Source organism: Thunnus maccoyii, chromosome 5, assembly GCF_910596095.1.
Source record: "Thunnus maccoyii chromosome 5, fThuMac1.1, whole genome shotgun sequence".
NCBI lineage: Eukaryota > Metazoa > Chordata > Actinopteri > Scombriformes > Scombridae > Thunnus > Thunnus maccoyii.
This window is the reverse complement of record NC_056537.1, coordinates 4,263,967-4,291,505: the sequence shown is the minus strand read 5'-3', so window position 1 is coordinate 4,291,505 and position 27,539 is coordinate 4,263,967. Positions and strand designations below refer to the sequence as shown.

Here is a 27,539-nt window from a genome sequence, read left to right as displayed (position 1 = left end):
GAGAGATGCGGGTATGACACACAACAAAGGTCCCTTGTCATACTCAAACCAGGGATGTTGCAGTTATGTGGCATGCACAGTAACCATTCAACTACCGGCTGCTCCGTCACGGTCATTGTCAACCATTTCAAAGAGGGCTTTGTGCGTCTCTGCTGACTCGACGCTCTGAAACATAAAGCAGCCCGACGCTCAGGTGTATAAAAGCTGTGAGCTCAGACAGGTATGGAGCACACCAACGACCAACATCAACACAACCAACAGCACATGAACATGTCCACCACCGAGATGAACATGATGGGCAAGGTAAGTCCCAGAATGCATCACTTCTAAACATTTTATTCTAAAAAAAAACCACACACACACAAAGGTAGAGTAAGGTCAGCTGGGAAACACAAGTCTGAAGGCTTCTGATGACTTTGATCAGTATTGATGCTGATACTCACCTGATCAGGCTGATAAGGTATCGATTATTACAGTATCGCAGCATGTTTACGTGATCGATCGGCTCCACATGGTGAGGTTTATACTCTGAGACTCTGAAAACACGTAACTGCTTTTCAGTTTCAGTTTTCACACAACTGTTTTAAACTATGGAGATACATGTTTTTATCCGACAGCAGCGACATTTAAGTGGAAATAATTCAGGTGATGTTTAATTTTATTGGTAAAAAATTTAAAAATAATTTCAAAGTCAAGTGAATAATATGTGTTTAAATGAATTAAACATTAGTGTCTTTTGATCACAGCAGCTCAGCTTGTTTACAGACAAATAATTCAACATATATGAAGTTTCTAATAACAGAGAATCATGACTTTAAAGCTGCAACTAAAGATTATTCTTCATTAATTAATTAATTGTTAAAATGTATAAAACATTAGAAAATAGTGGAAAAATGACTTGTTGGTTTAAACTCATTTAACTTCTCTTCTTTTAATAAATATCTCAGAAACTTATTTACTTTTAATTCTTAAAATACAACTCTATCGTTCTGTTGAAAATTATTAGACACAACAGAGAAAGAAAACATTTTATTGGCTAAATATGTGCTCATTTAAAAAACTTTATTTCCTGACATTTAAAAAAAACGTTTTAATGAATAATGAACAACATTTCTATTATAATCATGTAAAGTATATAAATACAACATAAAAGGCTCCGTGAATAAACCTGAAGTTAAAATGAGAACTGGGACACATCAGAGACAGCAGGACTGTGGAGAAGCAGATATAAATATCACAATTCAATGCTGGAGACTAAAAAAAAAAAAAAAACATTTATAAGTGAGAAAGAAAATACTGACAAAACATAATTAGATTTCTGAGCTGTCGGAGAGAAAATACTACTTTAAACCATTTCCTGTAACGACCAGCTACTGGTTTTACTGGTCAGACTCTGAGACTTCAAGTTCTGCCTGAACTCACAAACGTTTTGTGAAACTTTATAATAGATAAGATTTACAGTTAATTTCACTGTTTGTCTGCTGTAATGAAATACTTATAAGTTCCCGCTGGTATTTGTAATAATGTTTAGTTTAATAGTGTAAAGTGTTCTTTTATTTATACTTTCTATTCTTTCATTATACAGTAAGAACTGTTGGTACAACATTTACAGAAATACTTATAATAGAAGTATTTACTGGAACCTGAACCTGCTGGTTCATAAAGTGTTTTGCCGACAGTGATTCAGACAGAACAGCGACTCTGCTGGTTGAATGTAGGGATTAAATATAATAGAGTTCACAGTGAGATTGATTGATGACACTGATTTTAAATGTATATTGTTAAAACAAACTATCTATCATGAACACTGAGTTTAATTATAACCAGAGTCTGAATATAAAGTTTACAAACTGTTGCAATACATTTATTATTAAGTTGCTCAGTTTATCACAGTCAATAAAAATACACAGCAAAGTAAATAATCAGCACAATCATATTTAACTAAAGAAAAGGCCAGGACAAGACAAGACAAAGAAAACATGAGACAAAATCCTAAAAATCCTACAGGTGAAAATTAAGAATCAAGTTATTAATATACATATTGAATCCTGTTTTAACTGCACAAACACAGCAACAAATGCTAAGTGTCATTCTCTCGGCCAATCACATCACTGCTCTCATAGCTCTGAAACAGCTTGTGTCACAATCACAGTTAAGCGTGATAACGACAACCAACAACAAATGGAAGAGCGCCACGACATGAACGCACATCATCAACAAATGTGCAGCCAAAGACAGATGGAGGAGGTTGACTGGCAGGCTGGACCAAAAGGGCGACCACAGCATCCTGCAGAGCCATGTAGCACCCTTTGGTCTAGTTGAACCCCTAGTTGTCGAAGGGTTCATCCACCAGCCGATTGCGCCTCTCCAATATACTATCGCTTTACTCTATGTATATATCACAGGTTCAAATTGATTATTTACAATTGAAACTTCTGTCTCTGTCTCAGATCATCTTCTACGAGGACAAGAACTTCCAGGGTCGCTCCTATGAGTGCAGCAGCGACTGCGCTGACATGTCCTCCTACCTGAACAGGTGTCAGTCCTGCAGGGTGGAGAGAGGCTGCTTCATGGTGTACAACCGCACCAACTTCATGGGAAACCAGTTCTTCCTGAGGAGGGGCGAGTACTCCGACTACGTGAGCATGGTTGGAATGACCGACTGCATCAAGTCCTGCCGCATGATCCCCATGGTAAACCCCGAACCCCCGTCCCCATGACGATAACTACACATACTCACATATATTAGAAGGACATCAGTCCTTATTTGCACCTAAATTCACTCCAGAGACACTCCTTCATGTGTTCTACTGACACCGACTGATTATTGATCACTGATGATTGTCTCCATGTGTTGCAGCACCGTGGATCTTTCAGGATTAAGATCTACGAGAGGGAGAACTTCGAGGGCCAGATGAACGAGCTGACCGAGGACTGCGAGGACATCCTGGATCGTTTTGGCATGTCCACCTGCCTGTCCTGTAACGTGATGGAGGGACACTGGCTGATGTACGAGCAGCCCCAGTACAGAGGCAGGATGGTGTACATGAAGCCCGGAGAGTACAGGAACTTCATGAACATCGGCATGGGCAACATGAGGTTCATGAGCATGAGGCGCATCATCGACTCTTATTATTAGAGTCACCTTTAAACTCTGAAAATATCAATAAAGTACTTTTTGTGTTAAGATTTACTGTGTGTTCTGTTGGATTTGAAGCTGTTGTGCTAATTAGCAGCAAACACAAAGTGTGGTTGAGGCTGATGGGATTAGTTTTGCAGGTATTTGATCATAAAAACCAAAGCCACAGTAGCACCATCCACCCTGCCAGCTCCATTAGTTTATCGCCCTTCTCCTGTCTCTCCTGTATTACGCCAGTGGATTCTAACTGGTAATTATGTAGATTTAGCCCAGCTCCTTCAACCATCCGTTACTGAAACTAGCCAGCCCAAGACTAACTTTGGTTCAGTGCAGCTCCGCCACCCATTACCTTTAAGGTCAAAGGACTTAAGTCCTGAATTGCCCTTACATTTCTCCCTTGACATTGCCTTATGCTTTGGAGGGAAGGGTTTTTACACTTACCATGTTCACTTTACTAACCAGGCAGCTGGCCGGATACAGCATTTTAACCAGGGAACATACTGGGGCGCCTTGACTCTGAACTTTACTGCCGGCATCTTTGTGCGGAGCCCCCTCCCACCCCGCCACAGCATGCACAGTCACTGCTCCACCATCTCATTCTAGTCCCTCTTACTCACACAACAGCCACAGTTCTTAACCGTCTATCACCATTCACACCCTGACCTCCCATCATCCCTTGGCCCATGGTCAATGTCAAGGGAAGAACAAACAGGGAAGGCCAAATCCTCTACCAAGGAAGCAGGATGTTGTGCAACAACTTCAACCACTTGGGCTGCACTCTCTTTCTGAGTGCCACCTCCTGCACATCTGCTCCTTCTGCGGAGGTGCTGGTGCCAGAGGTATCTGCTCCTACAATCCAACAGCACCTGCAGACTGACTGTCACAGCATCTCAGCACACACACCCGTTAGGGTAAATGTCCTTGTCCCTGCTCTACAAAACCATCCAGATAGATAGTTCATTCACTTTCACTTTGATCATTAGAGACATTCAGAAGTTAGAATAAAAGCCAAACAAAATCTATAGAAATGTATTTATTTCAGATATAAAGGGAATACAGCAAAACATTACAGCATCATAATTACAGTGCATATGATTGTATATGTATATATATATACACTGTATATAGTACCATAAAAAAAAGAAAAAGTAGTAATTATAATAACACAGTGGTGGTAGGAGGTTTTGGCAGAGTGGTGTGAAATAAACATGAAAACACACACACAAGGTTACATAACTGCTACTTCTTCTTTCAACGTCTTACATACATAAACTCTGTTTCACCACTTTTGTCTAAACTCATAGCTGCTGAGAAGTTATCCTCAAGGTGAGCAGAGTTGCCGTGAAACAACAAATCTGCACGTTTAGCAGTAACAAAAATGTAAATCGTAATACTCTGAAGGTTTAAAATCACAGACAGACAACAGAATTTACACAGTAAGCATCTTTTGTATCTAAGGAATGTTTTGGTTAAAATACATGTTTTACATCGTAGGTACATGTTGTTAATAATCAATCAATCAGTTCAATAGACATGTTAAAGGTTAGTGATGTTAGATTGTAGTTAACATATTCCCAGTCTGACTGGAGGCTGCAGCATGTTTGTGTGACTCGTGTTCATATTAACACATGGCTTGACTTTAAGCATATTTAAACATTACCGGGAGACACACAGGTCATCTCTCACTACTTGCATAGGTAACTTAATCAGGATGAACTGGTTAGTTGACTGGGACCAATGGATATTTATAAAGTTGAGTATTTTTAGTGGATATAAACAGATTAATTGACACTGATGGTTAAATCAAATTGTATCTGATAAAATGATGAAAAAAGAAAGATAAATGACAGCTTGAGTATTTTCTTCCAAAAGTAGTATTAGAGCAACTGTCAGGAAGAAAAATAGTTTTTGAGAATAAAGTCAAATAAAGTTGTAATATTTCAAATTTTAAAAAGATAATAAGAAACGTGGTGATATTCAGAGAATAAAGTTGTAAAATTTTGAGTTAAGTCTACAGATTTTGATACAAAGTTGAAATATTTGGAGGAGAAACAAAATATTTTGATAAAAAGGGTATATAAATGGTTTGTTCAGGTGTCAAAGATGTACAAACATGTTTCAGTTTGATCTGTATGTCTTTGTAATGATTTTATATTCTGGATCTATATCAGAGTCATTTGATTGTCATGAAATTCTGTAGAAACATTCATGTTCCCCTCAAGATGAACTGTAATAACTTTGATCCTCTGACATTTCATCCGTCGCCATCATCTGGTCGACATTTCATTTTATCCGATACTTTGGTTTATGATCAAATACACTTGCAAGATTAATGACATTCCCATCAGCCTCAGCTGTACAACACAGTGAACATGGTAAACATTATACCTGCTAAAACATCAGCATGTTAGCATTAAGCATAGCATAGTAACTGTCGTCATCGTCGTCAGCGAGTTTTTTCTTGTTGACAGAGTTTAAATGTGTGTTGGTGTTCATATTTGTATTTGCGTGTGCCGCATCAGCACACTACTGTCTGTTCCATCTCCTCATGAAGTTATGGAGCGCGTTATGGAGGGAAAACTCCTCCAGACAGCGCTTCTCCACAGACTTGGTGTTGTTTTACAGGGCTACTTATGTCTGCCTTAAAGACTGAAGTCAGGGAACAAAAGTCTGAGTGCGCAGTTATTACCAAAGATTACATGAAAGACTGAAACATGATTGGCTGTTGCCCTACTACTACTACTCTGCAATATGTGCACTGATATGTATCTGTGGATATTTTAAGAAGGTATACAGAGCTATGAGGTGATCAGTGTAAACAGACTCTGGACTACCTGTACTGTATGAATCGTCAGAGTCATTGATGTTTAGGATCAATCCATCGATCAGTTATCTGTCCGATCGCTGAAGCGACAGACAGGTGAGTCAGGCGAGGAGGAAACAGGAGAGTGAAACATGTTAGACATCAGAAGATAGACTCCCTCAGGTTCTCATCTGGCGGGCTCGATCTCCGTCTCTTTGCCGTCTCCGTTCAGCTGACTGATTTGTCCCTCTGTCCCTTCTCTGGTCGCCAGCCTCCATTTCCTGTACGCTCTCTGGATGACCGCCGCCGCCACCTCTTCCCGTTTCCTGCGCAGGGTGCTGCTGATGGGTTCATACGACACCTGCAGGTCACAATAATAATCAATAATGATCGATTACCTCAAGCAAAGGACATTGGTTTGTTTTGGTTTTAGAAGTGAGGGGTTTCACAAAGAAGTAAAAAACATGCTGTATGAACTCTTCTCAAAATCACTTTTAATTTCCTTTATAGATTTTTGATACTTTTCTTTTAGGAAAACATCAACTGTAAATATAAATACAGAATAAATTATTATTTTAGCCAACAAAACATAGTTGACAGGACCTGTGTTTAGCCCTGAGTTAGGTCTACAGGTATTCCTGCAAGCAAAACTCAGGGCTAAAATGCTATTTTCTTAAACTTATTAAAGGACAGATTCAAAATTTTTCAAGTCTTTGTTAAAACAACAGTCAGGAGCCCAAATGAACATTGAAATCTGTTTTTCTTGCTGTAATCATTCCTCCTGTTCATACTGACCATTAGAAGATCTCTTCATAACACACTTACAATGGAAGTGATGGTGGACAAAATCCACAGTCCTCCTTCTGTGCAAAAATGTATTTAAAAGTTTATCTGAAGCTAATATGAAGCTTCAGTGTCCAAATGAGTCAAATCAAGTAGATATCTTTCAACGTTACAGTCTTTTTAGTGTCAAAGTCCCTCTTTTTGTTACTATACTTCCACCGCAGCTCAACAGGGAAACACTGTCCGAGGAAACACAAAGAGGGAATTTGATGCTAAAAAGACTGTAAATGTGTCAGATATCCACTTGATATGACTAACTCAGACTGATGAAGCCTCATATAAGCTTCACATCAACTTTTAAATGACTGTGTGGACACACTGTGGATTTCGGCCTCCATCACTTACACTGAAAGCACATTTTGAAGGATCTTTTAATATCCAGTATGAACAGGAGGAATGATTACAGCGAGGAAAACCTCTTTCACCGTTCATATGGACACCTGAAGTTCGATGCTTTGCCACTCATGGAAACTATCTTAATGGAAAATAAGAAATCATTTGTAAAAAAACTGAAAAAGAAAAGACTGCAGAACTACACAACAATTCTGACGAGTTAAATAATAAAATGTTAAACATAAATGCAAAAGTGAAATTGAACTGCAGAGAATCACATGAAAGACAGTTTACATGCGTGGGGTTAAACTGAGGCGAGAATAGAATTGAATAGAATAGTGTAAAACCTGGGACGTGTTTTTGGCCTTGAACTTTTCCTCCATGTTGGCTTTGAGAGCGTCCACCTGTCCTGAATCACCAAACACCTGCACACATATAAAGTATAATATAATTTCATAGACAGTGTGTGAAATACAGGGGGTCTCGGGAGGGTCTGGGACCCCTTAATTGACAGCGTGGACCCCCTGAAAATCTCAAAATTAAATTTCATGGGGGTCTGAACAATGGGCCTAATTATTTTCTGTTAATTTACATAGTAAGGTTTGTTTTTATGTAATTATTGAAATCTTTGATCATTTTTAAAATTAAAAAAAATATATTGCAGCCAGCGTGAGCGTACTTAGCTCTGCCTCTGCATATTTAAAATAGACAATAAAAAATGTGAATGTGAACTAATTCATATTTTATACAGAATAAAAGTCCTTTATTTCCTTTATCTTGATGAAAAAATGTAAGAAGTCATTTTCAAAGTCCTTAAACAGTGTGTATATCACAGAACAAACAAATAAACAGACCAATTAAAAAAAACGCAGCAGTGCTTGTTCTTGTATAGCTACTTGGATCTAGTGGATCATGTGGGCCTGTTCTGCAACACCGGACTGTCACAGAGTATTTTGCACATAGAGTAGAGCAGAATATAAAATGACAGAATAGTCCTCAGGTGGAGTTACCTGGGCTGTGAGGGCTGGCAGGATGTCCAGGTAGTAGATCTTGTCTCCAGGGAGCAGAGGCAGATCCATGTGGATCAGTTTCATGGTGTTTGGTTTGGGAATCCTCAGAGGATCCTTCAGAGTGTCGCAGAACTCTGACAGCTTACTGTGGAGCACAGGAGAGACCGCAAGAGAGCATTAGAGACCGTTAGAGTCCATCGGACACATAAGAGACATAAGAAACTTTATTGTCAACAAAATTTTGTGCGGCAGCAACCATCAGAAAACAGCCGCAGCCTCCTGATCCACTGTAAGGTAGAGCAGGTCGTCCACTAACCGCAAGTTGGTGGTTCTTCCTGTCCATGTGTTGAAGGAAAAGGTAAATGGACTGTATTTGCAAAGTGCCTTTCTGGTCTTCCGACTACTCAAAGTGCTTTTTACACTACGAGTCACATTGACCCATTCACATACATTCATACGCTGATGGCAGGGCCTACCATACAAGGTCCCAATCTGCCTATCAGAGGGAGACCATCAGAGACTGTTAGAGTCCACTAGACACCATTAGTGAACAGTAGAGGCTGTCAGAGTCCATTAGAAACCATTAGAGTCCACTGTTTCGACTTTGTGAAAGCTCCATAAAGCTCCAGACAGGATGAACATCGGTAATGGAACTCATGGTTTTGAGCGGCATTTTAACCATGGGGAAATAACAGGATGTGGTCTTTAATAGACATGAACATTTAGTAGGATGAAGCTAAAAGCCTCCCCAGGGGGAGTGCCAGAGAGTTGAAGGTGGGGCAAAGATACTGCGAAGAGTCAAAAATCATCTTCTTTCTGCATCATAACTCAGTCAAATCTGAACAAACAGACATCAAACATTTTAAATGTTGATATCATTCAGTGTGACTTACATTTATCTATCATTATCTCCAATGTCCATCAACAATAAACCTCCATGAATCCACTTAGAAATCAAAGAAAAAAAAAAAGGCTTCAGAACTTGCCTGAGAGTCATCACATTTTTAAGTTTTCTTCAGTATGAAAGTAATCCAGTGATAGTTGTCTGTACATCCGTTGGTTGTTACACTGCAAACAGGACCTGCTAATAGCTAATTTAGCACACTTTAAATGGAGCCAATTGTAAAATGTAAAAAAAAAAATGCTAATAAGCTAAAAATGGGGGATGAAAGAGAACAGCAGCACCTACCTGTAGCTGACATTACAACAGCACATTTGATGAGTTTTTATGGGGTCTTGTTCTCCTGATGGTTTCATTCTTTTCTGTCATCATATTGGTTCCCAAACAGGCTGATATGTTGGTGTTAGCATGTTTCCTGCTATCAGATTAACTTCCTTCGTTTTCATACAAAAGTCAGATTTCACACTGAGCTGATAAAATGCAGTAGACAGAAAAACAAAACTGAGAGATCCAATTTAAAATACAAGAACGTCGCTCCGGATGGGATTTAAATTACAGGAGGAGCACAAATACAGTCCACAGAGTCCGTCTGAGTTTCAGTGAGACTGTTAGAGCTTTATTCTCCTGTACTGTATGTAAGGAAGGAAGAAGGGAAGGAAGGAAGGAAAGGAAGAAGGAAGGAATGAAAAAATGGAGTCTGGACTCACCTGTACTGTATGCACTGTGAATCATCGGGGTCGAACGTCTTCCAGGTGTTATAAAACATCTGGAGGTCGTCCTCACTCAGAGGCTCGCTGCTGTCCTCTGCGTTCATGTCAAAGATCTCCAGGATGATGGCGATGTACATGCTGACCACCAGCAGCAAGGAGATGGCGGTGTAGGAGCTGAAGAAGACGACCCCCAGCGTCGGATTGCCACAGTTACCTCTGACCGAGGTTCCCGGGTTTTCGATACCTGGGTCGCAGTCTGGAGGCCTGACCATGATGGGATAGAGCAGACCGCCCCATCCAGTCCCCGTGGTGATGATGAACATACACGTCATGCTGCTCCAAATCATCTCAAAGTTAATCAGGTCGTCTATCATGGCCGCCTTCTTCACGTAGGCGAAGTTTGACATGCCGAAGACGGAGAAGGTGAACATGATGATGAAGAGGAGGAGGCCAATGTTGAAGAGGGCAGGAAGTGCCATCACCAGAGCCCCGAACAGCGACCGGATCCCCTCAGTTCCAGGGATGAGAGGGAGGATACGCAAGACACGAACCAATCGGATCACAGAAAACAGAGCGGGTGTTCCCAAATAATGTTCCATGGCGTCAGCTAAGAAGAGGCCTGAAGGGATGGAAGAAGGGAAGGAGGGATGGAAGGAAGGATTGAGGGAAGGAAGGAATCAATGAAATAGGGAAGTAAAGGAGTAAGAATGGAAAGAAAGAAAGAAGAAAGGAAGAAAGGAGGGAAGGAAGGAAAGGGGGAAGGAAGGAAGGAAAGGAAAGGAGGAAGGAAGGAATAAGGGAAGGAGGAAGGAAGAAATGAGGGAAGGAAGAAAAGAAGGAGAGAAGGAAGGAGGGAAAGAAGGAAGGAAGGAATGAGGGAAGGAAGGAAAGAAGAAAGGAAGAAAGGAAGAAAGGAGGGAAGGAAGGATGGGAGGAAGGAGGTAAAGAAGGGAGGAAAGGAGGGAGAGGAAGGAAGGAGGAAAGGAAGGAAAGAAGGAAGGAAGGAAATGAAGAAACGAGGATGGAGAGAAGGAAGGAAGGAAATGAGGAGGGAAGGGAGGAAGGAAGGAAGGACGAAGGGAAGGATGAAAGGAGGGAAGGAAGAAAAAGAATAATTTTGAATTAAAATCTTTATTAAACCACAACAAAAAAAGTCATTGCTGGATGCTCATTTATCATTAAGAGATGAATGATCCGCTAATGTTGACGTCATTTTCACGCTAACCTTTTTACAACATTTTAAAGGGGAACTCCACTTATTTTACAGTCTCCAGATGTTAAATCTCTGCGCTACCCTTTTAATGCATCTGAATAAATCAAAGACGACATCACCAGTCTCACCTACGATGGACCCGATGACGAGCACAAAGTCCAAGATGTTCCAGGCGTCTTTGAAGTAGCGCCGCCCGAAAGCGATGATCTTCAGAATGCTCTCTATGGTGAAGATTACGATCAAGATGAACTGGATCCAATACAGGATCAACGGTTTCTCCATGTTCTGGTCGTCGGTCTCCACCATCAGAGCCACCACGCTGATGCAGATTATCACAAACATGAAGATCTCGAAACAAGGTCTGATCACCAGGTCGAAGACGCAAGCCTGGACCTTATTCTGCTGAGACAGAAATACAAAAAGAAGGGATGATGCAGGAAGGAAAGAAGGAAGAAGGGAATGATAGAATGAAGGAATGATGGAAGGAAGGAAAGAAGAGGGGAGGGAAAGGAGGAAGGAAGGAGGAAGAGAAGAGGGAAGGGAGGCATGAAGGAAGGAAGGAATGAAGGCATGATGGATGGAGGGAAGGAAAGAAGGAGGAGAAGAAGAAAAGGAGGAGGGAAGAAAGTAAAGGAGGAAGGAAGGAGGAAAGGAAAGAGGTAAAGAAAGAGAGGACAAAGGAAGGAAAGAAGGAGGGAAGGAAGGAAAGAAGGAGAGGAGGAAGGAAGGGAGGATGGAAGGAAAAGAAGAGGGAATGAATGAAGGAAGGAAGGAATGATGGAAGGAAAGAAAGAGGTGAGGAAGAAAAGGAGGATGGAAGAAAGTAAAGGAGGAAGGAAGAGGGAAAGGAGGGAAGGAAGGAAGGAAGGAAAAGAAGGAAGGAAAGACAGAAGAAAGGAATGGTGGAATGAAGGAAAGAAGGAAGGAAGGAGGGAGAGAAGAGTGAAGGAAGGAATGAATGAAGGAAGAAATGATGGAAGGAAGGATGATGATGATGGAAGGAAAGAAAGAAGGAGGTGAGGAAGAAAAGGAGGATGGAAGAAAGTAAAGGAGGAAGGAAGGAGGAAAGGAAAGAAGGAAGGAAGGAAGGAAGGAAGGAAAGGAAGAAGAAAGGAGGGGAGAAAGGAAGGAGGGAAGGAAGGAAGGTATGAAGGAATGATGGAAGGAAGGAAAGAAGGAAAGAGAGAGGGAAGGAAGGAAGGAGGGAAGGAAGGAGGGTTACGTTGTGTATCAGGGAGTGTCAGTACGTAGCCACAGCCCTGCTGTCTTTCATGGTTAACGTTACCATCGTGAGCCCTTATATTGTTCAACTGTGATTACAGCTCAGTTATTGACAAGCCTACATGTTGTGTTTACTGCCACAGAAGAAGAAAACATCTCTCGTTCATGTGCGGTGTTGCCTTTCTGCATCTCTAATCAGACCTGCTAATACTACCAGCAGCTCTGTGTGAGAGACACAAACCGAGGCTACAGTTAGCCAGTGTTGTGATATTTCTACTTGGTGCGGCGGCTGATACATGAACTAGACCTCAGAGTCTAATACTTACACCTCGTCCTAAATGCTGGACCAAAAGAGCATCACTTTGATTATTTCTGAACGGTTAAGGAGACTCTTGACGCAGCCCTGGTGTCACCTGAACGTCACACCTGCACGTGTCTGTTCTGGACAGAGTTGGACAGGAAGTCAGCGAACCCACCTGAGGTCGTGGAACAGGTGTCTGAGGTTTGTTGTTGAAAAATCGTTTTTTCTTGATCCTGTAAAGGTTCTTCTGTCCCTCCGTTAAGAAAACATGTTTCCCTCCAAAGTAAAGACGAGAACAGAAACACAGTCAGCTGACAGAAACAGGAGAACCCAACATCAACATCTGAACTTTAACCTAAACAGACAACACCTGAACGTCACATTCATCTGAGCTTTTGGCATGGTTACCACCCAATTATGTAATCTGAGCTGTTGGCATGGTAACCACCCAATTATATCTCTGTCTGTCTGCCAGTGAGTAGAAACATATCTTGTGTCTCAGCTGGTTGATCGTGTTGATGAAGCCTCTGATGAAGAAGTTGAAGACGAAGAAGGAGGTAATGATGAAGCCGATGAAGTACAGGTACATGTACAGGTTTTTTTCGTACCCTGGCTGAGATTCCACCTACACAAACGCACACAGATATACACATATACATAGTATAAGTATCAGTACCAGTAACAGTAGTATCACAAGTAGCAGTGTCAGTATTAGTACCAGTACCAGTAGTATTACCAGTACCAGTGTCAGTATTAGTATTAGTAGATGTACCAGTATAAGTATCAGTATCAGTAGTATTACCAGTACCAGTGTCAGTATTAGTATTAGTAGAAGTACCAGTATCAGTATCAGTAGTATTACCAGTACCAGTGTCAGTATTAGTATTAGTAGAAGTACCAGTATCAGTATCAGTAGTATCACAAGTAGCAGTGTCAGTATTAGTACGAGTACCAGTACTAGTCCCAGTACCAGCATCAGAAGTATTATCAGTACCAGTGTCAGTATTTGTAGTAGTGCCACTGTAAGTACCAATACCAATATCAGTATCAGTATCAGTAGCAGTACTAGTGCCAATATAAGCACCAGTACCAGTTTCAGTAGCAGTAGCAGTATCAGTAGCAGTACTGGTGTTGGTATTGGTACCAGGACCAGTAGCAGTAGCAGTACCAGTATCAGTATTAGTAGAAGTACCAGTACCAGTATTAGTAACAGTAGAAGTAGTAGTAACTACAGCAGTACCAGTATCAGTAGTATTACTAGTACCAGTGTCAGTATTAGTAGAAGTACCAGTATCAGTATTGGTAGCAGCAGCAGTAGCAATTGTATTACCGGTACTAGTGTGAGTATTAGTTGAAGTACCAGTAGCAGTAGCAGTAGCAGTACCAGTATCAGTAGTATTACCAGTACCAGTACCAGTATTAGTAACAGTAGAAGTAGTAGTAACTACAGCAGTACCAGTATCAGTATCAGTAGTATTACTAGTACCAGTGTCAGTATTAGTAGAAGTACCAGTATCAGTATTGGTAGCAGCAGCAGTAGCAATTGTATTACCGGTACTAGTGTGAGTATTAGTTGAAGTACCAGCAGCAGTAGCAGTAGTATTACCAGTACCAGTGACAGTATTAGTTGAAGTACCAGTAGCAGTAGCAGTAGTATTACCAGTACAGTGTGAGTATTAGTTAAAGTACCAGTACCAGTACCAGTAGCAGTACCAGTAGGTGCACTGACCTCTGTGGAGTCCACAGCTGCGTACATGATGTCCATAGCGCCTTTAAATGTAACCTGACAGAGAATCAACACAAAACCTCTTAATGAAAACACTTAATTTAAGTGTAAATTGTGATGTAAAATCATATTAACTGTTATCAGGCTGCAGCAACACTGAAACTCTGATCAGAGGTTCATTCTGAATGCCGGGGCTGGACGTTTGAAATCAAAGATTCACTTCAGTTCAACAAACACAAAGAATCTCTGCAGAGTTTTCAACCTTTTGTTTCCTGTCAGCCTGTTTTTTTTAAAAAAGAAAACAAATCTCTCGTGTTATTTGGTTATAACAGTTTTGTGGTGTTAGATGGTTTCATTGTTTTGTGTCTCAGATTGAATCATTCCATTGTTCAGACTGACCAACCTGTAGCAGCGACAGATATCCGGCGTTCACGTTGTCATAGTTAAACACTTGGTTCCTCCATCTGAGCTCAGTGTAGCCTTCCTCTATCAACATATAGCACTCAGTGTAGTTGTTAATCCACTCAGGGGGGATTATCTCCTCAGATGTCTCATTATAACAGTAATAAAACTTTCCTGCAAACAGATTCACTCCAAGGATGCTGAAGATCAACCAGGCGACCAGAACGACCAACAGCATGTCAAGGAGGGACGGGATGATGGAGAGCAGGACGTCCACCACCACCTGAGGACAGACAGACAGGGAGAGAGAGACAGGTGATCACTTTTTGTTTAAAATGAGATAAACTTTTACTTTGACAAAATACAAAATACAAATACAAAATACAGACTCAGTGATTGCAATGTAAATCCAAAGATTTACACTCTCTGACCAGACTTAAATGCTAAAATCCACTTGGAGAAAATAGTGTTGACGCCATTGAAGCAGCAAGATACGTCAGTGCATGTCACAACCTAAGAGACAACCAACACAACAACACATGACATCTGTACTCAATCTCCTCACAACTCACACTCACACACAACATATTGTTATGTTATAAACAAACATTTATTACTTCTATATATACAGTAGACCTATGATAGACACACACACACACACACACACACACACACACATACAGTCCAATCTTCAGTCACAGTCTTTCACAAACACACACACAAACGCATGCATGCTTGTTCTTTCTATTCATTTATTTTATTTTATTTAATAAATTGTGTTCTTTTTCATCTCATTGAATCCAATAGAGCCACTATACCATACCACCTGCAGTCAGACAGAGGAGGAGCCAGGGTTAAATAAGGCCCACCCACTTAGTTACTGTTGCTATGCAGGACACTGACCTGCACTCACCTGTACGAAAGGTGTTACTCAGATACATTTTGATTGGTGGATGTGCCTGTCTTACCCTCGTGCCCGCGAAGAATGACACGGTCCTCAGAGCCCTCACACACTTGATGGATGTCAGGCTGGCGTATCCCAGCATGCTGCTTGTCACAGATATCAGGGACACCTGATGATGACATAACAGCACAGGTGAATGTTAAACACTGAGCAAAAGAACATCATGTTTAGCTTCATTAACTCTGCTAGAACACAAGCATCTGCTAGCTGTCCCTCTCTCCGTTTCTTGAGATTTTGTTGTAATCAGGATGTGTTTTATTATCAGGAGTCTCAGGAGTAAATTATGAGTCTACAAAAGTTCTTTTTGGAAATCCGTCTGGACCTTTTCATGACAAACACAAAAACACTGTTGAATTGTCATACTGTGTGCTGTCTTCTTCAAATGTGAGGCAGGTATTTACTTTAAAGCCCCATACTGACCTCCATCTTTACAGACAATTACAGGCAGTTATTTAGAATGAAAAGACATTTTTATTTCAAAAAAGGTTTCAATGTTTACTCACTTTAAAGACCTTTTGCTCAGTTTTTGTATTACATCAAGTGTTTCTGACACTTTCACAAGAAACTTTGGGATGTTTCCTTTCTGAAAAAGATCTTTTTTTATGCAGATAGTCACTGTGGTTTAGGAACTGCATACATTTTAATTTCAGTATTAACTCCAAAATAGGGATGGAGTGGAAGAGGTTAACTCAGTTAAAGGGTTCGGTTGGTTTCACCTGTTAGTTCAAGCTTAAGGTTTGTTTTAAGCAGGTTGTGTGTCCAGTTACTTCCTGGAGTGTCTGCTGGTTGCCTGGCAACTCTTCTCTTTTGGACACATAATACAGACTTTTAATGGTATATATATAATCATTTCTATGCAGATGATATTCAGATATACATGTCTTTTAACTGTCAAAATATGGCATAATTGTGAAGAAGTGAAGAGGGAGTTACAACTCCCAGTCATCAATATATGTTCATGATGAGGAAATTGAGGCAGCACCAGTATCAATATATAACCAGTAATCACTGTTATTGATTAATGTTCTTACGATTACAACAGCGAACTCGACCCAGCACCATTTGTTGGTGAAGTATCTCTTGAATCCGAAGGCGACCATCTTGAGAATCATCTCCACCACGAACACACAGGCGAACACTAATTCTGCGTAGTTCAGCACCACCTTCATGACCTGATGGTTCTCCAGAAGGATGTTGTTGTACACCTGTTCACAGACAGACTGATGTTACCACCTGGACAGGTGTTCACTGTCACGGACCAGGTGTCTCAGGAGCTTCTCAAACTCATGATCTGAACTTCACTCCTACATGATCCATGTGTGTTTGTAACCAGATATTGGTTACACCACCGCATCACGATTGACTGAAAACAATCAAAATCAATGTAATTTGGAAATGTTAAAGGTTTGCTGCAGAGGAGATATAATCAAGTCATTTTCTATTTCAAATATATTTCACTACTGTTTTTATAAAAGTTAATATCATGTCATTGACACTTTGATAGTGTTTATCTTTGATTCATTTATTTGGTTTCTGTTGCCTTGTGAAGCACTGTAACTTGTAGCACTTTGTTTTTTAAAGTGTGATAAAAAAAAAAAAAAGTTCAACCCAACTAACAAGGGGTAGATTACCGTATTGGCCGGAACATAAGACAATATTTTATTCCTGAATAAGCGTTTGACAAAGTGGAGGTCGTTTTATTTTTTTTTTTTTGAATATTTTTGAACGGAGTACTACTGTAACAGAGGCTCCTACAGAGAGTGATGCATTATGGGTTGTTTGTAGCCTTAATTTGCTATGCTAGTGAGTTTCTTCCAGTCTGTTAGAGTCAGTCAGGAGTTTTTGAAGGCTCGTATAATGTGTTTTTCTGCCACAGAGGAAATAAATTCCTGATGAGTGAAAACACTGTCTTTACCGCAGAAACACACTGAATTGTCTGTCAGCCAAGAATTACTGATGTCCCAGATCAGATGATGAGAAGTTAAAACAGACAAACAGTCTGAAAAATGATCCCTGACAGGAGAGTGTTTGACTGATAGACAAGATACACTAATGTGGGATTTACATTATGCTTTAATGGAATGATTTCACCTTTACAAGGATGAGGACTCTCTTCTACTATATCAGGGAAACGTGTTGTCTTATAATCAGGGTCGTCTTATATTCAAGACAATACGGTATTATATACAGTAAATGCCATAATTGTAAGGGTGCGTTGGATATGTGTTGCAGTGAGGGGAGCGTGTCATGTGAGGGGAGCGGAGTCTCGAGTTGGGCTGCATGAACTGACTCACAGGCTTCACTTGATTTATTTATTTTACTATTTGACAAAAAGTTAAGGAAGTCAGATAAAGTGTCGGGTCTGTCTGAGCGAGTTTACAGTTAGAATATGATCATGTGTGATATATGACGTGTATGTTTGTGTTCACCAGAGCTATACAGCTCAGCAGAACGATGACGATGATGAACGCCTCAAAGAAACTGTGTTCTACGATGGATAGACAGCATCTCCTGAAGTTAGTCCAGACCCTCCATTTGCCCCGGGACGTGTCTATGTCCAGGAACGAACAGCATTGGTAACACTCTGAAACACACGTGCACAAACACAAAAAAATCATCAGACATTTTATTGATCACTGATTGGCCCCTGTTCTTAATCAATTTTTTGCAAAAAGATCCTTTTAAAGTTCCTGTCTGAGGTTATTCATCTAAAGACGTGTGTGTGTGTGTGTGTGTGTGTGTGTGTATTCATACTGTCACAGCAGCAGTTCTCAGGTGTATTTCCATCATGATTTTTATTGTCTTTCTTCTTCTGAACTTTCGGCACATCGTCACACTGACCAAACACATTCAACAGATTTTAAACACAAAGTCCTCTAAAGTCAGTTAAAGTTCATTTATAAGAAAATCGTGTTGGTGCAGATCTGAGATCAGCAGCAGGCTGTTAAAAACTGAATGATCTGACCTCTGACACCGGCTGGTCTGAGGTCACCAAGGTCAAAGCCAGGTACTCCTTCTTGTTGTCTTCCTCGTTCTTAACCTCTAAAAATGAAATTCACAACCAGGAAAAAATTAGTAAATCACACAAACTACAGTCGTTATTATGGTTTCATCTAAAAGTAAGAAAGACAGTGAAATACAACTGAAAAACAAACTAGAACAAACCCCAAAACTAAAACAAATCAGCTAATAATCACCACCACAGATAAATAGATAGATCTACTTTCAGGTCCGGTCCTTTCCGTGCCGTGGCCACAGTTCAGAGCCCTCCTGATGCGGTTTATGATGACCCGTTGTTTATTTCCTCCTTCTTCTTTGTCTGGAGCTGCCACATTAGCTAGCAACAAGGCCATGAACAGACTCAGGACCTGCAAAGAGGCCACAGATTCAGGACTAAAACAAGGGAAGGAACAGATCCAGAATCTGCAACAGGTAGCGGCACCTGGAAGTTGCTCAGCATCCTCTTCATCACATTTTTTATATACATCATAAATCCATTATAATATAATAATAATATATAATAATATATAGTCAGTATTATAAAAATATAATAATGTTATATCTTTTCCAAGCTGTATTTCTGTTATTTGTATTTCTTGTTCTATTCTGTACACTCATCTAATGCATGTCTGTCTGTCCTGGGAGAGGGATCCCTCCTGTTTTCTCTTCCTGAGGTCTCTTCCATTTTTGTTTTTTTAGAGAGTTTTTCCTTATTCACATCAAGGATCTAAGGACAGAGGATGTTGTATTGATGCACAGTTTGTAAAATCCCCTGAGACAAATTTGTGATTTGTGATATTCGGCTATACAAATAAATAAAAAATAAAGCCCGGAGAAAGAGGACCTAAAACAAAGTCGGGAACAGCTTCAGGACCTAGTAGTAGTACCCCATTTACACCAGATGTTAACATCTGATCTGTATCTGGATCTGTATCGGATCAGCCAGACCACATCTGGAGGTGGTCAGGCTCGCATTGTGAATGGATCTCAGCCAGGTGTAAATACAATCTATACAGCATGACCACATTCATAAAGATCTGGTATTATGGCCTTTTTTGACTCATTTTTTATAAATACCAGGTGTATTTTAAACATACCTGTCACATTTTATTTACCAAAAAAGTTGTTTAGATTTATTTAAATCCATCTTTCCTTACTGCCCAGATTCCCCTCTGTCCTCCAGCAGGCTGTTTCCGAAACCATTTACATGAAATATGCATTATTAATGAGCACTTACTCTGATTGGCTGGAGGCGTGGAACCCACCTTTCCTCAAGCCAATCAGAATACTTCCTAATGACTAATGCAAGTTCCCTTACACTGCATATTTACCTGGAGTAATGGCTGCAGCTGGAGACGTAAAACTATGAACCAGAGTCTGATCTTGAATGAAGGGAAGAACCTGCTGTTACAACAGTAAGATCGTGTCTAAGTTTCCTTACAAAGTCCCGCTTTGCCCGTTATCTCGTTGAGAAACTCCAACAACAGAAGTTACAATCCAGTCGTTGGCATTGAACGTTTCTGCAAACCACAGAAACGTTGAATATATACGTTTCAACACATGTAATACGTATCATATCAACATATCTACAAACGTAGCATATTAACATTTCTACCCGTTGAATAATGACGTTTTATGGTGTGACAACGCTGTGGTTAAGGTCTGGTTAGGTTTAGGGGAAAGATCATGGTTTGGGTTAAAATAAAAATAAAAAATAAAATAAAAACGGATGATGTCTCACTAAAAAAAGCCGGTTTTCTCGCCAGAAAAATGGCTGCAAATGTCCTGACGTCTCGCTAAAAACACCCGCTTTTGTCGGTTGAAACAGGAAGTGGACATTGGTTTCAGTTTCGAGGTGGTCTCGAACCGCGTTCTCTGCTGATTTCCAACTTGCTGCCAACAAACTTACTAACCATCCACCTGCCCCTCCTCCTCCTATATAGGAAAGATCAACTCATTTAGATCACATGTGAACTACGTCACTTTAGAAATGTTGAGATGATACGTATTTTGGAAATGTTGACATAATACATTTTGTTGACATTTTCATATGATACATATTGTTGAAATGTTAATATGCTACGTATTTCACGTGTTGAAATGTAGATATTCAACGTTTCTGTGGTTTGCAGAAACGTACAATGCTAACGTTTTATTCTGGCGACCAGGCTGGAAGTTACGTAGTAGAAGTTACCTTGTGCTCAAGCTTCCTGCATATTTGATTTGACTGTTGAGTGTGATGTAGTAACGAGTTAAGCCTCAACATCGCTCACTCTTAAGCCACAAATTTCAAAATTTCGACACAGAAATTAGTAAATTTACAGCACAGGAGGCCCCTGCCATCACTCTAATCCATATATTCATGGATTAGAGATATCCATAAAGCTAATTTTTCTTGTTTTCCACAATACCAGCTCTTAAAGAAAAAAATCTGCCCAGTAAGTTTAAATCTCACCTATCTCCACCTCTTCCTGCCAGCTAAAGCAAGCTCTCTTAAGGCTACAGTTAGTAGCAGCAGCTAGAAGTCTTCCCTCAAAAAAAAAGCGAATGACCTTCCATTCGTGGCAGCAGTTTCCTTGACCTGGGATGCGATATGTTTGTTTACAAGTCTGCCTTGCTAATTTGCATACAGAGATCCAATCTTAATGTGGGCACAGCTGAGAAAACAAGAACGCATTTTAGTACCAGGTGTCAATGCAAAGATCCATAGATCGGATGTCATTATCCAAATAATGTATCAAGATACAGATCACATGTTAATACCAGTTGTAAATGGGTCCTAAAAGAGAGGAAGGGTATAGACTTGGTTAGCTGTTTCATGCCAGAAACCCCAGTCTTTTACCCCAGACTTTGATCTGTTTGTAGCTACAGCTGACCTGAATAGTGCGGTACAGGAAACGGGATCAGGTCTGTCTGACTGCAGAGACTCACCAAAAGCTTTCCAATGACCAGGACCATGATGAAGAAGATCAGACACGTGGTCTGACCTGAGACCTCCATGCAGTCCCACATGGTCTCGATCCACTCTCCACACAGGATCCTGAAGACAACGAGGAAGGCGTGGAAGAGGTCTGCCATGTGCCAGCGAGGAAGACTGCAGTCAGTAGAGATGCGGCAGACGCAATCAGTGTAGCTCCTCCTGAACAGCTGCATGCCGGCCACGGAGAAGAAGACGACCATGATGACAAGAACCAGAGTCAGGTTCCTCAGAGCCCCCACTGAGTTCCTCATGATCCGCAGCAACATGTTGAAGCTCGGCCACCACTTGGCCAGTCGTATCACTCGCATCTGGACAGGAGACAGGCAGAGAGGCAGTAGAATAGAATATATCTTTATTGTCCACCAAGGTGGACTCACCAAAACATGAAGACGCACTTAGTGGTAGAAAATTACTAAGTACATTTACTCAAGTACTGTACTATACTTGAGTATTTCCATGTGATGCTACTTTATACTTCCACTCCACTACATTTCAGAGGGAAATATTGTACTTTCTACTCCACTACATTTATTTGACTGTTTTAGTTATTTTTCAGATGAAGCCCCTCCAGGATTTCAGTTTTTTTGTGATTTTTGCAACCAAAAATGCTTGATTTTGCAGCGGCTTTTCTCAAAGATTACAATTTGCAATGTTTTATGTGGTCTTTTTGTGGTAAAATTGTGGTAATTAGGAAAAATTGTAAGCAACAGAAAATAATGCAATTTTTAAAAAAAAAAACTACTACCAATGAAGACTCATATGTAATAACTGCCTTTGATAAAAAACCATACTTTCATATCACATAAATTACTATATTTCAATGCTAATTTTGTATTTATTTACTGAGCATGAGAAACATGAGCTCAAAGTTATATGGTAAAGAAAATACTGTAATTGAGTTCCATCTATAAGCCTTTAGTAAACTTTCACCTCAACATTAGCACTAAATAAAATCAGTCAATAATGACTTTAAAATAAATCCATTATCATAACATAGTGAGCCTTGATGCAGCCACTTCGGTAGCAGTGATTTGCCTACATTATGTTGTTTATTCTTTGTAGACAGTTTCTTATGCTTCACGGTAGAAAAGTGACCATCCAGTGAAGATTTCTTGTGGTCTTAATGTGGGCCAGATAGGCAGCTTCACCTAAAGGGTCTGTTTTCTGTAGGAGGCCAACTAAGGTCATGTCATCAGCACACTTAAACAATCTAAAATGTTTCTCATTGATCGTAAATTCATTAGTAGAAAGAGCAAATAGCACAGGGGAGGGGATCAAATAATAGTAATTTAATCACTGTATTTGTGATGATGATGTTGAAGTCACACTGACCAATATGACGGAGCACAGCATATAAAGACCCGCAACGTCAACCAATATCAGCTCCGCCAGACTCACAATGACGATGATGCTGTCAAAGATGTTCCAGCCCACCTGTAACCACAGCAACAGAGCAGCCTCAAACACACGTTACCATGGGAACAGCTGTCGGTCATCATCACTGAGCTGGCGACAAACAGGAAGTCTGACCTGGAAGTAACCGTACGGATCCAAGGCAATAATTTTGAGGATCATCTCAACAGTGAAGATCGCTGTGAAGACCTGCAGGGGGTTAAAGGTCAGAGGTCAGGGTTTGGGGAGTGTTAAATACTGAGGCCCTGTTTACACCTGGCATTAAGATGTTTCTCGGGTGATCTGATCACTCAGACCACATTTGGAGGTGGTCTGGGCCACACTGAAGGACCGCTTTCTCAACTGACAGACTAGGCACGGGAAGGGCATTACTGCCTCCCACCTCCCAGTCTGTGTACCCTCCGTCCAAGGCCGTGTTCAAATTGTTTGATAACAGGATAAACAAATATACAGTGCATTATTTTGTTTTTCAGTTTTTCGTGTGAATTTTTAAAAAAAAAAAAATGGGAATCCAAGTGCTTTTCCAGTTTTAGTCTTAAATCGGCAGTTGGAACAGAAATTAAACCAAAACCAAAAAACCACTTGTTATTTGTTTGTCTGTCTAAAAAATTTATTTCAGAAGCTAAAACAATAATTCTGTTTCCCCTTAGAGTTTCCTCTGTCCTGTCAAGTTTATAATTAAAGTTTTTAGTTTTTGCTGCTTAAATATCCCACAATACTGCAGTGACACATTACTGCGTGTATGGAAACGTTTACAATTACAGCCTCTCTCATCTTTAATCATCAATACATCAAAACACACAATAAAGAAATCAAAAGCTCGACATAACGGATTTATCAGGAGGACGGCTGCTTTAACTCAAACAATGTCACCGTATGAACCTGGACCGTGTGTGTGTAACAGCTGACTTTTTGGATGTGTAGAAGAACACAGAACGTTAATTATCAGGTGACCGATCCTGTCAGTGTGTCAGGAGATTTAAATAATCAATGAAGTTACTCAATAGGTTACAATAAGTACGTCTCTCTTGATGGGGAGACGCACTTATCGTTTCTGCTGTGGGGGGGGGGGGGGGATCGCTGCATGTATTTAATAAACTGAAAAACATTTTTTGGGGGTTGTTAATAGTCAGCACTCCCAATTGAAATCATGTTCCCAAAGCTTGTTTATCCTGTTATCAAACAAGCTGAACGTAGCTTCGGATGGAGGGTACACGGTAGGGGTGTGCCTGAATACAAATACATTATTCGACAAAGCACAGATAGTGGGTTTTATACAAATATTTGTTTCATACAAATATTTTAAAAATTATTTGTTATTTGTAAGCTACTGACACTAGCAAAGTGCTCCCAAGGGACTCCCCATAACCTGTTGTTCCCCTTCTCCTTTCCACAAAGTTAGGTTGTAAAAAATAGGCAATAAATGAAAAGTGCAAAGCAATAATTGGCTTTGAAGTTCCTCCCTACATGTTACACGGTGTGCTGTCTCTGTGTTATGGGTGTATAAATAGGTAGAGGTCTGTCTGCAATGAGTCAATGAGTAGAGTTTTAGCTCAGTAGTCAGTGCAGTCGTCTATGATCTGGGAGACTCCAGTTCAAGACCCGATGTGGGGACCTCCTTCATAAGGTATTCATGAACACTTATTGTAACACTTTAATTTTCTAAAATTAAAAGTGTCATAAAAACAAAAACAGGATTTTTAAGCCTCTTTCCACTTTTGTTCGAATACAAATACAGATACAAATAATTTTGCTGCCTCAACAAATACAGATACAAATACAAATACTGAGATCTCTGCACATCCCCAGTACATGGCCCCCTCCTGTTGGTTAAAAACAACAACAAATTTGGTCTTTACAAACAGACATGATGTGCGAGTTTATTTGCATATAGAGCGGGGAAATGAGATCCAATCACAAGTGGTCACTCGAGACGCATGTTCATGCCAGGTGTGAACAGGTCTGAGTGTGTTTGTAAACTCTCATTGGTTGTCCAGATGGTAAGCCAAAATGTAAGTATATTTACCAAAGTACTGTACTTAAGTACAAATTGATGGTACTTGTACTTGAATATTTCCATTTTATGCTATTTTGTATTTTTTAATCCACTACATTTATTTGCTGCTCTTAGCTACTTTTTTGATTAAGATTTTACATAAAATAATATATTCAATATATCTGTTGTTTAAATTGTCTTGTATTTCTTTAGTTAAGTTTGTGTACTTTGTGTGAAAGGTGCGATATAAATAAAGTGTATTTATATAGCACCTATACACTAATACATTACTATTACTAGTAATCTACCCAAAATTGGTTCCACATGGATGAACTACAACATTAAAAAGCTCTTACGTGTATTTGATAGTGATTTAATAGTGATAGTGATAAAACATAAACCATATAATATACTATAATAATATAACACTCTACAAGATTACCAGACTACTTTTACTTTTGATACTTTAAGTACATTTTGCTGATAATACTTCTGTACTTTTACTTAAGGAACATTTTGAATTCAAGACTTTTACTTCTAACGGAGTATCTCTACTTTTACTTAAGTAAAGGATCTGAATATTTCTTACACCACTGACTGCACCTCTCTGTAAACCTGCATTAAACACCTTTAAGTCTGGATTTCACTTTTTAATCTGTCCAGGAGATCCTGTGGAATCAGTTCATTTTCCTGATTAACATCAAATATCATTAAAATAGAGGTTATAATGTACAAACTAAATGTATTCCAGTGTGACCTTTTCTGTTCTGTGCTGTTATCAGCTTCTCTGACAACAAACTGACACTGGAAAAAACTGGAAGTAAAAGCTATACCAAAAAGATAACAATATGGATATTGATCCATTTGTCTAGGTAATAAACAGTCAGTATAGTGTCATGTGTAGTTTGTCTCTGAAATAATTCAGTTTAGATATTAAAGCTTCAGATTTTTCACCCCAACACTGACCAGATGTCCGATGCTCAGCACGTGATAAAACTCCACCATCATCGGGTAATGCTCCATGGACAAGAAGATGATGTTGATGATGAGGCAGATGATGATACCAAGGTCAAAAAACGGGTCCATGACGAAGGTGTAGAGCCGCTGTTTGAGCCACCGCCAACAGCCACAACAGTTCCACTTCAGGAAGTGATCGACAAAGGAAAAACAACATGGAGGACACGACCTGTGTTCCTCTTTAAACCCTGAAACACACAAACTGGTTACTGAGACATCTGAAGTCAGAGCAGTTGAAGTCTGTATTTGTTTATTTGACATATTAATCAGGGCTCAATGGCTTACAGTAACTGTATTTTAAAGGTGCAATATACAACATTCAGTTCCGCTAGATGTCACACTATAGCACCAGCATCTCTGAACAAATCAAGTGTGTGCGTGAAAACGGCATCTGAACACACGGCTCATGAAACTGTCAAAGTAGGCAGAGCTGATCAAATATAGATCAAGATTCTGTTACTGCATTGCCTATTTCTCGTCTCAGATGTTTTCAGAAATCTGAATGTTTTCAGATTTTAGCGTACTGGTTAGCTGTAATTTAAAGAGAAAGTTTGTGGCATGACTTCAAAATGGATGTAGAGGACAAGGAGGGACTCACATGCACTAACATGCATGCGCGGCCGGACCGGCTATCAGAGCAAATAACAGAAAATCAGATTACAACACACACGGAGGGAGTGTGACTTCATTCTCTGCTCGGGTCGCCATTACTCCACTATATCTTTACAGAATGTTGTATATTGCACCTTTATTATTTTATCAATTTAAATGTATTTAAATACTATTCATATATTAAGACAGTCAGTGTGTGTGTGTGTGTGTGTGTGTGTGTGTGTACCTTCTATAGCAGCGTGTTCTTGCTTGTGGTTCTTTATTTCTGCAGCCGAATTTTTCCTCTGTGGTGGAGAATCTTTTTTGTCAGAGACCTCACTCTGTAGGGCGCACACACACACACACACACACACACACACACACACACACACACACACACACAGAGAAATCCATGTTTGTTCTCGTGTTTGTTATTATTTTTAGGATCTAAATCCAAGGGATCGTAGTTGTTTTTTCTATCATGAAACAAAGTGAAGTACCGTAAATTCTCTAATAGTGTCATGCCCCGGCTGGATGGCTGAGTTCTGTTTTTGTTTCTCCCAGTGTTCTTTGTCGTGTACTTCCTGTTTTATTTTGATACTCACCTCTTGTCTCATTTCAGGTCCTTCACTTCCTGCCCTCATGTGTCTCCCTCTTGTGTGATTACCTGCCCTGCCCTGATGTGTTGCACCTGTGTCTCATTGTCTCCCCTCCCCCAGAGTATATAGTCTCAGTGTTCCCTTCCTTCTGTGCCATTTCGTCTTGTTTCCTGTGTGACAGCGTTCCAGCCTATTTTTCCTTGTGAGCCTTCTAGTTTCCTAACCTGTTTTTGCCTTCGACCTTGCCTCTAGCCTACTGATTTGGATATCTTGTTTTGCTGACTGATCACCTGTGTACTGACCCAGCTGTGATTAAAGGACTGATTTTTGAACTTGCCAACTGAGTCTGTCTGCATTTGAGTCCAAGCTGTTGTTCA

General features: G+C 40.1%; 2 protein-coding genes across 2 annotated transcripts in view; one reads left to right on the top strand and one right to left on the bottom strand.

Annotated features, from left to right (window-relative positions):
- The first annotated feature begins 216 nt into the window (after nt 1-216).
- Nucleotides 217-3,139, top strand: LOC121897092 (gamma-crystallin M3-like). The gene is made up of 3 exons (XM_042411386.1): nt 217-303; nt 2,451-2,693; nt 2,861-3,139. The coding sequence occupies exons 1-3, from the start codon at nt 223-225 to the stop codon at nt 3,137-3,139; spliced, it is 603 nt and encodes a 200-aa protein (XP_042267320.1). The 5' UTR covers nt 217-222.
- Nucleotides 3,140-4,157: 1,018 nt separating this feature from the next.
- LOC121897073 (sodium channel protein type 4 subunit alpha B-like) overlaps nt 4,158-27,539 on the bottom strand; it is a 37,558-nt gene continuing 14,176 nt past the window's right edge. The window contains exons 12-31 of the mRNA XM_042411350.1: nt 26,811-26,904; nt 25,922-26,160; nt 23,077-23,148; nt 22,879-22,980; nt 21,498-21,854; nt 18,790-18,934; nt 18,532-18,608; nt 18,321-18,402; nt 17,996-18,150; nt 16,598-16,771; nt 15,571-15,675; nt 14,604-14,885; nt 14,204-14,257; nt 12,965-13,099; nt 12,650-12,757; nt 11,081-11,351; nt 9,737-10,358; nt 8,129-8,273; nt 7,466-7,543; nt 4,158-6,303 (exon numbers count right to left, since the gene is read on the bottom strand). Of these exons, the coding sequence (XP_042267284.1) occupies nt 6,130-6,303; nt 7,466-7,543; nt 8,129-8,273; nt 9,737-10,358; nt 11,081-11,351; nt 12,650-12,757; nt 12,965-13,099; nt 14,204-14,257; nt 14,604-14,885; nt 15,571-15,675; nt 16,598-16,771; nt 17,996-18,150; nt 18,321-18,402; nt 18,532-18,608; nt 18,790-18,934; nt 21,498-21,854; nt 22,879-22,980; nt 23,077-23,148; nt 25,922-26,160; nt 26,811-26,904 (3,471 nt within the window). The 3' untranslated portion in view covers nt 4,158-6,129. The remainder of the gene's footprint in view (nt 6,304-7,465; nt 7,544-8,128; nt 8,274-9,736; nt 10,359-11,080; nt 11,352-12,649; nt 12,758-12,964; nt 13,100-14,203; nt 14,258-14,603; nt 14,886-15,570; nt 15,676-16,597; nt 16,772-17,995; nt 18,151-18,320; nt 18,403-18,531; nt 18,609-18,789; nt 18,935-21,497; nt 21,855-22,878; nt 22,981-23,076; nt 23,149-25,921; nt 26,161-26,810; nt 26,905-27,539) is intronic.